Source organism: Euleptes europaea, chromosome 6 (genome assembly GCF_029931775.1).
Source record: "Euleptes europaea isolate rEulEur1 chromosome 6, rEulEur1.hap1, whole genome shotgun sequence".
Classification (NCBI taxonomy): Eukaryota; Metazoa; Chordata; class Lepidosauria; order Squamata; family Sphaerodactylidae; genus Euleptes; species Euleptes europaea.
The window spans coordinates 97,108,524-97,121,642 of NC_079317.1; the positions used below are offsets into that span (position 1 = coordinate 97,108,524).

At 42.6% G+C, this 13,119-nt stretch overlaps 1 protein-coding gene across 1 annotated transcript in view; it reads left to right on the top strand.

The window, feature by feature from the left end:
• The window catches only part of LRP5 (LDL receptor related protein 5), a 150,830-nt gene that overhangs the window by 72,649 nt on the left and 65,062 nt on the right, over positions 1-13,119 (top strand). The window contains exons 6-7 of the mRNA XM_056851004.1: positions 5,411-5,807; positions 6,276-6,447. Coding sequence (XP_056706982.1) covers positions 5,411-5,807; positions 6,276-6,447 — 569 coding nt within the window. The remainder of the gene's footprint in view (positions 1-5,410; positions 5,808-6,275; positions 6,448-13,119) is intronic.

The window sequence follows — 13,119 nt, forward strand, 5'->3', positions numbered from 1 at the left end:
GTTAGAAATTCTTTAGTTTCTATTCTTTTTGCATTTCATAAGAAACTTTGAAAATGCCTTCTTGTTGAAGAAAGCAGTTGCCTCTTCTTGTAGTACAATTTGTGCAGTGTTTGTTCTTTTGCCTCGCTGTTGCTGGATGTGGTGGTGTGAGTCCGGCCTTTGCAGCCTTAGAGAGTGGAGGTCAGGAAAACAGCAGCTAGACCCAGCTGTCCGAGTTCATGATGAGTCATGCCCCAGATGTGCCTTTCTTTCTGCCTTAGATTGAAGATGAGTGCCCCTGTAACACCTTCTGTCTGCTTTGCGATCTAGGTTTAATGTATTTCAGAAATAAGTTTATTTTTTCAGTGTTTCTCCGGGAAATTATTGATTTTTTTAAATTTTGAATTAGAGACATATTTTGTCCAACTCTGTATATAACAAGCGCAGAAGGCTAGAAGGGAGTCAGGAATTGAATGAAAGTACAGGTCTGAATAAAATTCTGATGTTGCACCCTTTGTCCCCCACCCCCAAGAAAAAGTGGGCAACCAGTGCCTTCTTTCAATTGCAGCAGCTCCTACTGAGGTAACAGTGAACCTTAATTATGCTGAAATTCTCGCAGGATCTTGATAAAAGAGGCAAGGCTTCCATTTTTAAAAAATTATTTTTCTAACACCACCATGCTATAATTGGTACCTATTGATTTGTGGCTGCCACCCCAGTTATTGCAGATGTTTTCTTAGACCTAAGTTACTAGGCTATTAATTAAAAACAAATACGTGAAAGTAATCTCCAGATTCATCCTTCGTTTGTAGCTTTTACAGATTTTAAATAACATTGGAAAACTTTCATAATTATCTGCTGCGGTGCTCACAGTTAAGTGTAGTCTTGGAAATCTCATTTATGTACATCAGCAACTTCCCCCAGAACTGAGACCCCATTTCATTTTCTCCTTTTTAAGGGGATTCGCACATTACAGTACTTTGTAGGGCTTCCTAAGGAGATTTCTGATGGTTTTGAATATGTGTGAAGAGAGGTGATATGAAGAGGTTTCTGTTAGGAAAAGTGTGTAAGAGAGAGAGAGAGGAAAGAGTGTGAGTGTTTTCTTCATGGTGGGAAAAGAGCTGTATGGAAGCTATATTGGAATTTGTACATAAGAAGTATATTTGTAATGAAAAGGGCTGTGTATACCTATGTGCTGTTAGACTATGTATACCTATTCTATTTCTGTCCCCTGAGTGCCATTCTACAATAGGAATTGCTTCCTTGCAAACTTCATGTTGCTGTTTTGAAGGGCAGGAAATGTGGTCCAGTAGGATAGAATTAAACACAAAGCCTTGTGTCGCAATCCCTACTAAAGTACTGAAGCTCACTGGATTGCTCTCTTTCCGTCTGACTGACGTCAGAGCTTTTTTGTGACAATAGAGTAGTAAGATAACCCTCCCCGTGCTGCTCTGAGCTTAGGGTTGCCAGGTCTCTCTTTGCCACCAGCAGTAGGTTTTTGGGGCGGAGCCTGAGGAGGGCAGGATTTGGGGAGGGACTCCAATGCCATAGAGTCCAATTGCCAAAGCAGCCATTTTCTCCAGGTGAACTGATCTCTATCGGCTGGAGATCAGTTGTAATAGCAGGAGATCTCCAGCTAGTACCTGGAGGTTGGCAACCCTATCTGAGCTTCTTGCGGAATAGGTGTATGTGGATGAATAAATTTGGTGCTTGAGTGCAAACCAGCTGAAATACAGCAGTGAAGCATCATAGAAGTGTGGTGCTGGGCATATATACTGGTGCTTACAGAACATAGTATGTTGGAGCACTGATACAGCCAGGTGTCTGAGAGGCAATAAGCTTATTAATAAAAATGTTCTATGAAGCATTCTGTAGCAGTAGAAACTTGCTTGATCGCAAGTTCCTTAGATCCTTAGATCACTAAGGAACTTTGGGGCAAGAAACCGTAAACTTGGCCACGTTGGTGTTGCTTGGGCTGGACTGCAAAGAGGGAGCTTTGGTGCCCCCTTTCTCCATGGGACCTGGCCGCAGAGGTCCCTCTTCCCTGGCCTCAGTGAGATGTTTGGCCCGGGTGGCCTGGCAGGGCCAGGCGAGTGCCATCCACCAGCACAGGGAAGATGCTCTTCAGGAGTCTTGACGCCGCCAGTGGGGCTGGTTGGCAGCCTGACCAGGCTCATGAAAAGAAGCGTACCAATTCAGATTGGGTTGTGCTGCATCACACCCTTCATCTCAACATTTGGGAGGTTCAGAGGTGCGAAATCTCGCTTTGAGCTCTGGTGCCTTGTTCCCCTGGATTCTTGCCACTTGGGCACTCCAGAAGCCCTCCTTTGCAGGGAAAGGCCACAGGTGATCAGAGAGGGATTGAAGCCCAGGAGTGACTGGGTTGGATCAGGTAGACCATTGGTGGGCAAACCGCGGCTCTCGAGCCGCATGCGGCTCTTTGGCCCCTTGAGTGCGGCTCCTCCGCATCCCCGCGCCCAGCCAGGCAGAGGCGCCGCGCTCCCGCCGCGCTCCAGCGCGCCCCAGGCGGGAGGAGCCAGCAGGCAAGCGGGAGGCGGCTACCTCACGCGCGACCACAGCGCCGCAACACACGTGCCGGGCTGGCAGCGAGCAGCGCCCGCTCCTCCCGCAAGACCGGGCCGCTCTCCAGCCCCCAGCGGGAACAGGCCGGGGGAGGCGGGGGCCCAGCCCTCGCGAAGCCACCTCCCCGCACTCGGCTGTTGGAGGAGGAGGGGGCGGCGGTGCCGTGCCTCTGCCAGGAGGGTCTGCCGTGAGCAGCGCCCGCCCCCGGGCGGAGCCAGCCCGGCAGGAAGGGGTCAGGCTGGCCGTTTGAATGCCGGGCGCGCAGGCGGGCTCCCGGAGCCGCGGAGATTAAGGTGGGGGCGGCAAGGTGGCGGGCGAGCTCCCGGGCCAGCGCTTCCGTGCTGCACGACAGTGGGAGATGGACATGAAGGAGTCAGGGAGAGCTAGTGAATGGAGCTACTCAGGGTGCAAAGCTGATGTGCACATGAATTTAGACACAACAACCACCAGTGTTAGTGACAGCCACCAGTGTTAGGTTCACTGATTCTTAAGGATTGGAACTCATGCTACATCCCTGTATCTTCATCAAGACTCCTAAGGGAGAGGATGTCCCATATTCTAATCTTTTCAGTACTGTTCTATTTCTGTAAAGTTACAAGTTCTAAATTGAATAAATTATATAAATTAGTTGTCAGGGTTTGTGTAGCTTATTCTGAATGGAAGAGAGTCAGCGTGTTGTAATGGTTAAGAGTAGTGGAACTCTAATCTGGAGAATGGGGTCAATTCCCCACTCCTCCCCGTGATGCCTGCAGAGTGACCTTGGGCCAGTCACAGTTCTCTCAGAACTCTCTCAGCCCACCCAGAGCCAGGCAATGGCAAACCATCTCCGAACTCTCTTCCCTTGAAAACCCCAAGGGATCACCATAAGTCAGCTGCAAATTGGCAGCACTTTACCACTTTACACACACACACACACACACACACACACACACACACACACACACACACACTGAATGCATATTTTGTTAAGAGGATTCACATTTTACTTCTTTGCCATCTGTATTATATTAAAATAGGTCACTGACTTATTTTCTTTGCAGATGTTCAGAAACCATAGTTTATAATATCGAATTGCACTTGGTATTTGTCTTCTGCTGGCAAGAAAAGTAAATAAACTGTTTTTCGTAACTTCTTGTTGAAGAACATCTTTGGCTATGTTTGCTTTGAGCCATTTTATTTACTTCAGTCCTTCATAGCTATCCTAGTGTAACAAGTCTTACAGCCTTGAACTTCTACTTTCTGGATTTTCAAGTGATGAAGTTGACTGGTTCATGGGCCTCTTATATTTGGATATTCAGGCTCCACAGAACTCCCTTTTGTTTTTGTTCTTAATCAAATTCAGAAAGCTTTTTTCAAGAGTTTAACAGAGTTAGCTGTACTTGTGTGTTGGAAGTCTCAAGCAATCGGAGAAATTCACTGTCCTTGTTTCCGTGTCATTTATCGTCCCTTAGTCTGCTGGGAACGTGGTCCTGTTGACCTCTGATGATGGGCTGCATCCTGAGCACACATTGTTGCTAATTTGTGTGCAGCATTTTATAACCTTAAGTGCATTCTTTATGGCTACAGATTACTTTGTTAAACTGACCGCTCACCCTCTCTGAGATCCAGTAATGTCATCTGAAAGCTAGTCAGGAGCAATTTCTAAATTAATTATTTTATTTTATTTCCAGTGCCTGTGCAACCCTAACTGAAGGTGCCAACTGAAAGACTTGATTTTCTTAGACGTGTGTATTTGTGGGCACGTGCATGTGTTTAACCACACATACTCTGGGGTGGGGGTTTTGTATGTTCGTGTAACTAGTTTGACATGCATTTTTAATTTCAAAAAATAATTTTTGAAAGAGCTCTCAAAAATTAAAGAAGCAAAATATCTGCTGCTTAAGAGAGCCTTAAACTTAAATTCACATCATTTGCTGGGAAGGTATACTGCACACAGAAACTATATCCAGTCCGGCCTGTTCAGAAAACTACTGTTGCCTTGTGGAACATTCATGTCTAGATATTTTTCCCCTGATTTCTTTTCGTATATTAGAAAATTAAAACATATCCTTTTAAATTTTCTATAAATCTTCTTAATTGTATGTTTTTCACTTTGTAATGTGTAACATAACTGGTCCTAAGTGACTAGAATTTTATTTTGCATATAAAAGAATTCTAGTCTTTTGAGGGCTACTCTGATCTGGTTCTCAAGGGAAAAATGTTATTTGGGATTCACTAGCTACACTTTTGTCTCTGTGTTGCAAACCCAACGCAGAGGTGTAAAAGTCCAGCTTCGCAGTTACTTGACTAGTTCAGGAGTCCCCAGTCTTTTTGAGCCTGCAGGCACTTTTTGGAATTCAGACACCGGTTAGTAGGCCCAGCCACACAATGGTTGTTACAGGAGGCTGAGCTTGACAAAAAGGTCATGGTGTGAGGTTGTGCGTACCTCTGATTGTAACTCTTCCATATTTCAGACAGAAGCTCTGTTTAACTGGATGCCTTTTAAAATGCATATATTTTAAAATATTTTCTTGCATACATATGAAGTAAATATACATACTAAGCTAGCTAAGAAACCCTCATCTGGCAGTGTCTGACTTCATTTTGCAGTAATCTAACCTGGTGTTACTTTTACATGAGCTTGACAAGCCCCCTTGGCCATTCCCACTTTTTCCCACTTGGTGAGCACCAGGAAAAGTGTCAGCAGGAAACGTGGTCCCTGTGGGTACCACACTGGGGGACCTCTCATCTAGCTGAACAAAACTTCAGCACATTTCTCAAGTCAGGCATTGGTTTCCATTGTTAGTAAGTATGCCTCAGACTTAAATTGTGGAAAGTACTGATAATTATGGGCAATTCTCTTTTCCAGGTGCTGAAGAAGTGCTTTTGCTTGCCAGGAGAACAGATTTACGAAGGATTTCTTTGGACATGCCAGACTTTACTGATATTATTCTGCAGATAGACAATATTAGGCATGCTATTGCAATAGACTATGATCCTGTTGAAGGTTATATATACTGGACTGATGATGATGTCAGAGCTATCCGTCGGGCTTTCCTTGACGGATCTGGAGCCCAGACACTTGTGACAACTGAAGTAAATCACCCGGATGGAATAGCAGTGGACTGGGTGGCTAGAAACTTGTACTGGACTGACACTGGAACAGATCGCATTGAGGTTACGCGGTTGAATGGGACTTCAAGAAAGATCTTAATATCGGAAAACCTAGATGAACCTAGAGCAATAGTACTCAATCCGGTGATGGGGTGAGTCTTGCACACCTTTATTGAATATAACAGAAATGAAGTGGTAGCCTTGCCTTTGCTTTTAAGCTATAAAACCAGTTATTTGCATACAGATACTCAGATTTACTATAGCCTATGTCATCTTGCTGCTGCTTGTTTCTGTATTGAAATCATTGTTGTCCTTTCAGTCTGTACCTTATGTTACTGCCTAATGCATTTGAGGCAGCAAAGCATCAAAAACTGCCATTTAGCAGGCTTGCTTGAATTTCTTTCTCTTCTGCGCCTCATTTAAAATGACAAGCATGATGATACTGTTATTCCTGTATGGATCTCTCAAACTTTGTGGACAGACTGAAAAAAGGCTTTGATACCAGTTAATGGGAGCAGGTTTCTCACTTGTAAGTCAACTTGCAACTGAAATAATACATTGTAATAAAACTTTTGTATGTACAGATGCATATTTAAAGTAGCTTTTTCTGTTCCCAACAGCTATATGTATTGGACAGACTGGGGTGAAAATCCGAAGATTGAATGTGCTTATCTGGATGGCTCTGAAAGGAAGGTCTTGGTGAACACCTCTCTAGGGTGGCCTAATGGTTTGGCACTGGATCTTGAAGAAAACAAACTGTATTGGGGAGATGCAAAGACTGACAAAATTGAGGTAAAAAGAAAATGTGTATGTTCTGGGAAGTTGTGGGAAGAACGCTGTGTCTTCCATGCAGTGAGGATTACTCATTGGCTTGAGGATATATCCCTTCATTTTGATTCTTAACAATTTAATATGTAGACCTTGAATAGTTTCTGAACTTTAGAATAATAAGCATAACAGGAAGGGGGGGTGAAATTGAGATGACTGGCTGCATCATGGTAATTTAACTCATCTTAATAAGGTCACAGACAAGAAATAGGAGAATGATGGAAGCTAAACTATGTAAAAACAGAGTTTAATTGTGTTTTGACTCGTCCATAAATCCATAATTAGATGCTTTGAAACTGGGGATAAATTTTTTTTAAAAAAACATGCTGTTCTGAGAATTCCTAGCAAATAAAGATGCTCATTCTTTATGTAGCTTAATTTGCTATTTTTCTCATTCAACCCAGTGAAAGTTTTGTATAACTTGAAGGCATGCTGATTTCAAGCGGTAAGGAAGAAGTAACTGTTGAATGTCACTTACCTGTTTCAGAAAAAAAAATCAAATTAAACACCTTACCGAAGATTCTTTAGGAAAGAATAAACTCAGCTAATAACTTGCTGAGGAGCCCTGTGGCGCAGAGTGTTGAGCTTCAGTACTGCAGTCAAAATCTTCTCACGACCTGAGTTCAATCCCGACCGAAGTCGGTTTCAGGTAGCCGACTCATTTCACCGAAGTCGGTGAAATGAGTACCCAGCTTGCTGGGGGTAAAGGGAAGATGACTGTGGAAGGCACTGGCAAACCACCCCGCAAACAAAGTCTGCCTTGGAAATGTCGGGATGTGACGTCAGAAGGACCCAGTGCTTGCACAGGGGACCTTTACCTTTTTAATAACTTGCTGACAGAGAAGAGTGTGTGTTAACATCTCTATTTAGGTTGCACTTTTATGAAGCACCATTTTCAAATTGAGAAAAATTCTGTTGTATATGTTTTTCTCTTGCTTAAAAACAAACAAGTTACTCTTTGCTGTAACAGTCTGCCTTGTAAACTGTACAGGTAATCACACATGTTTTGTAAATAACTGGACAGTTCTGTTCCTGATCCCTGGGACCCTGAAATTGCCAACATACTGTAGCCCCTGAGAGAGTCTCTTACCAATAAATTAGCAAATTGCATCTGAAATTATATTTTTATAGAATATTTGTGGGGACAGATTTGAGTAGTTTTTTTGGTTGCTGATTCTGATTTATGTGATGTTTTATGCTGTAAGAAAAAAAGTAGGGAAATGTATTTCTGTATCCTATATTTTCATACTCTGCTATTACATCTTAGTATTTGGGATATGAGTTCTAAATTCATATTGCATTAAATCAATATGGGAAGGAACAGCTCCTCGGTTTTAAGGTATGGGTTTGGTTTGCAGTTAAGAGCAGGAATTTTCAGTTGACTTACAGCCAAGGATGCTTGGTTGTTAGCTTTGTTCATTTTATTGAATATCACAATTTCTCCAAGGTTTTTCTAAACTTGAAAACAAACAATGCGTTGTATGGAATTCTTAATTTGAACTCATGTGCTTGGTTGATTTCTGTCTTTTTTTTTTCATACCCCATTTTTGGGGTTGAAACACCCCCGAAGCAGCAGAGTATTGCCAATATACCCAGGAGTCAGAGAGTTCCTTATTTATGTGTGTAAAACTTCACATGGTGAAAACAGCAGTTACTCTTTCTTGGCAGAGACCTTCCCATCTGCAGCATTCAGCTGTAAATACAAAGGGCTCAGTCACTTCACAAGTAGTTTATATCCTGAAGAAACTATTGGCAAGCCTTGTCAAACTTTGCGTGACAACAGCCTTTGGGGCTTTCACTGCAAATTTGGCACCCTGGGGTAACATTGTTCTCAGCTTTTAAAACTTTTTTGCTAAGTTAGTTTGGCAGCATGTGCAAAGGATGGGGGGAGAGGGGTGGGGAGACAAGAAATACTGCAGATTTCACATAACGTCTGTGGAAATGATATATCTGACTCAACAGATTCAGCTGCCACAAAATAAACAGCATAAATGAATTCAAAGCAAATTTAGGACTTCATCGCGAAAAGGTACTTTCCAGGAACAAGCAGTAGATTAATACGGATTACAAGATTCCAGCAGAGAATAAAGCAAAGCCACTGACATCCACTTGTAGATGTTCCTAATTCTCTTTAAAAACCAATTTTGTGGTTTGCTGGTATTATCTCTTCAGCATTTGTCTAATGACGTATAACTGCATAATTAAAATTGTTGAGTTTTTCTTCTTCTTATTATTGGACAGGTTCCTACTTTAAATAATTATTGAGTCAATAGTTAGCAACCAGTGAAACTGCATGTTCTATTTCATGCTGTTTCTATATTTTTTTAGTTTGTTGTTTCAAATACTTTGTAGTTTTATTTTCCTGAAGGATTCAGGCTTTGTACCCAGAGTGTCTCTGAAGTATTGTGTGATGCTAAAAAGTTTCTGTGAAGCATGACGCAGGTCATTAGTGTCAAGCTGTACAAGTCTCTCCGTCTGGACATCCTGCAAAACTCAATTGATATTTCTTACCATTTTATTCTTTCTAGTTTTGCTCTCTGATCAGATTTAATAAATGATATTGTAAGAATGGGGTTGCCTTTTCTGTACATATGCTATCAAAAAGGCTTTCAAATTGTTGTCTTCTCTGGAGAAATCAATTTTCCAGGTAACTCCTGCCATATTTTCAGCAATATTTAAAATGCCTTTTAGCTCAGTACATGATGGATTTCTCTTGATACAGCTGGCAGGATCTTTCTTCCTTTCTTGGCTGGTAATGGCTTTTACATGATTCCTAAACATGAGCAAGCTAATCCAGGTTTTGGAAATTCTTTTGAGCATCTATTCATCAAGGTGTCAGTATATTGTTTTTGTGTCTAACTTGGCTGGTTGTTGAAATTGCATTAAATTCTGAAAGCTGGTAAATACGTGAAAGACAACTAACATTTGGATCAAAATAATAGTCATAGGGCAAATTAGTGTAACCTTTTTTTCTCTTCAGTACCCAAACTAAATTGCCTTGCTACAATGCAAGACACAGGGGACCACAGTATTTGCAAGGATAGTGAATAAGAAGGCCTTCCTTTGTTTTGAAATTGTAAAGTTCAGAGGCTGTGAATTTTTTTTTTAATTTGCTGGAACAAACTTTTCTAGTTTAGTTTTGGAATTAGACGTAATTTGCAGTATTGTATTTATATAATTTATTTATAGTTCACAAAGTGTTTAAATTATTAGGCAACTTGCTTTTTTTTTTGCTTAAAAAGAATTGTGCATTCGTATGTACCAAAATGAACTTTTGTTTCAAAAAAAGGGGAAAGGGACTATTCCTGAATACTTGGAATCTGACCTTTGACCCTACTGAGCATGCTATGTCAGAAGTAAGGCAATTGCCTTCCCACAGTCAAAAGAGAAATAGGCATTGATCATTGCGTGACTGAGCTGACTGGCCTAAGAGAACAACTAAAAGGCCACTGTGGGCTGCAACAGTGTAGTTTGCTACAAGTCTGAAACTCAGAGTACTAAATTTTTACTTCATATGACTGCAACAGAATGTTGCTACTTATTTGCGTTCTCTCTAAATTTTGGCTGTTTTGTGCTTTAAAGAGGAGTCCTAAAGCACAGACAACAGCATGGATCCAAACCTTAATTGTGTGAGTAGAAGCTCTGCTTACATATAGGAGAGTTGTTTCAAATTCTGCCCACTACTCTGGAAGTACTTTTGCTTGTGTGTGTGTGTGTGGGGGGGGATTGGGATCCAAGCCAGAATCTATACCTGAGTTTTCCCTGTGCAGTTATCCTTACTATATTTAGCAAGAGGATATCCTGCAGCTTTGTTTTACTAAAACATTGAAGCATTATTTAAATTCTACTCTCTTGGGGTGCTACATCTGGTCAAAGCTTATTTTGATTATCTAACATCAGAGTACACCTCCTGTCTAGTATTCTTGGAATAAATACTTCTGTACATTTAATAGGGTTGCCAGGTCCCTTTGCTTCACTGACGGGAGCTTTGCGGGGCCGTGGCTAGGGGCACGTGACACACAGGCGCTCCCTTTGAGATATGTGTGCACTCCCCACATGATGCGCCGATGTGGGCGCTCTAGCAATCTCTGCCAAAACTCTATGGTTTTCATACAGTTTCAGTGGAGGTTGCTAGAGCGTCCGCGTCGCTTCCAGGTAAACCCAGAAGCTGCGTCAGTGTGTCGTGTGAGTAGCGCGTGGGCATGTCGCGCGCCTACCCCTGGCTGTCTTTTGCCTGCTGACCCTCAGCTGGTCAGCGGCCAGCCTGGTGGATTGGCAGGATTTTGTCCGCCCCCACCAGGCAATTGGCAACACCTAACATTTAGCAACATAAAGCGGCTTACTATTAAATCAGGCTTCCAGTGTGAAGGGAGTTATATGAGGGTGTCCTAGTGTTTTTAGAATATGAATAGAATGAAAATAAACTGTATTAAAACTGCGACTTATATTGTCGTTAAAATGTACTGCTGTGTTCCAGGTGTGATTGGAATGTATGCAAAACTAACTAACAACAACAATAATAATAACAATAACAACAACAACAACAATAATAATATTTTATTTATATTCTACCCTCACTGCTCAGGCAAACTGCTCAGGGCAGTTTACAACAAAAATAAAACAAAATCTTAAGTAACAACAAATAACAAAATATAAAAAAATAAGCAATGATATAACTCTGAAATACAACTCTAAAATGCTGGAGCCTTAATATGTGTCAAATATGCTCCAGTAAGCAAATAAGAGCAAGACTAAAGAGTAAAGATAAGGGTAGAATATAGAATGTTCAAATGGCCGTGGTGGGGCAGGAAAGCTGATGTTCAAGGAAAGCCCAGATATATGTGCCTTCTGGGTGTTATCTCTCCCTCTTTCCAGCCCCCCATCTGGAATATAGGGATAATTGAAAGTTCTTTCCTGGACTTGAATGTCAAATTCCATTGTGTCTGGCTTTCTGGTCAAAGAAGGTGCTTCACATTTCTTGTGGTTTGGGGGAATGTTTGGTTCCAGAAACTGATAGAGTTAATGTATATTTCTTTTCTAACATTTATCCTCATTAACCTTTCATTCATCACTAAACAAGCACCGTCCTATAATGTGGATCATTTGTTTGCAAAGAGCTAATTAGGAATTTTCTTTTCCAGGTTTTCAATTCTTGCCTTTACACTGTGTCCTCTGAAGCTCTGTTTAGGCATTCATGTGGCACTATGTGCTGAATCCTAGCTTTTACACATCAGGTTAGATTCACCAAAGAGTTCCATGGCTGGGAGGATTTCCATCTCTGGTGCATGACTTTCTTGCCTCTCTTTCCGCTGTAGCCTTGAATGCCCCCCCCCCCCAATTAGGTTCTCATGGGTTCACTAAAAGCAGCATTTGGGGGGAATTTTGGGGCTGCAGCTGGAGAGGGAGGCAAGAAAGTGATGCTCTGTTGGAAATCTGGGAGATCCAGGCTAACTGCTAGAATTTATGTACAGTACCTGTGCTGGTGCATCCAAATGTGCCTAAGCTCCTGTACGCATTATCCATAGGTTCAATTTTTTCCAGGGCTTGAATTGTGCTTGCAGGAATTGATGTCTGAGAATTGACATATTTGGGTCTGTGTGTATAGTAGGCTCTGTGCATGTGGGACCTTTAAAGATAGAAAACCAGTCCAGAAAGCTTATCTCCAGAGGTTTCCCAACTGACCTCTGTGCTTTTGGTGCATACCCAGAATCAACTCCTGGGCTGGGCTTAAAAATCAGATGTTACTGCTGCAGCTAGTTTCTGATCTGGAGTTGACATCCCGTCTGGCTAGGCACACTAACAGAACATAAATTCCTTTCACTCACAATCTCTTACTCTGGAAAGCAGAGCCAGTAATTCTGGGCCAAACTGTAACCATACATCATCCGTTTGCAACATCTTGCTATGTTTTCCAAGTTTATGACATGCTGTAATTTGAATGAGGGATGTGGAATGGTATAGTATAGCCAGATCTTGGAAGCTAAGCTGGGTCGGTACTTGGAAGGGAGACCTCCAAGGAAGCCTCTGCAGAGGAAGGCAATGACAAACCACCTCTGCTTAATCACTTACTTTGAAAACCCCACCAGGGGTCACTATAAGTCGGCTGCGGCTTGACGGCACTGAACACTCACACACACATAATTTGAATGAACTTGAGTAATTCCTCCGGAATATGAAATAGTCTTCATCTACATTGGGGCACTACTGTAAGTAGCTTAAGTTCCTCACCCTGTAGTATGCAGAAGAGGCCGCAGGTTACAGACATGAGCTAATTTTTATAAAGTTAAGCAGAACTGGTAAAGTAAAGTGGGACCCTAAAAGACTCCCAGGGGGAGGTGATCCGCAACCCACCAACAGCGACCGACCGCCATTGCGGACACGTGGTCCGGGCAGATCGACCGACAGGCTTCGGGAACCGTTCCCGCAGCGATCAGCTGGCAAGTTAACCGGCGCATGGCGCAGCAAGCTGCAAACGCGCCCGACGAGTTTCTGGCGCGGGGGGAACTTATGGAAGGGCTGGTCCCCGCGGCCCCCCCCCCCGCCGCCAACTGAGCCCTCCGGCAGCCGCAAGGGTGGCAACGCGGAGCGGCAGGGGCGCCAGGCTTCCTCCTCCGTCCCCGGCAAGAGGAAGCAGCC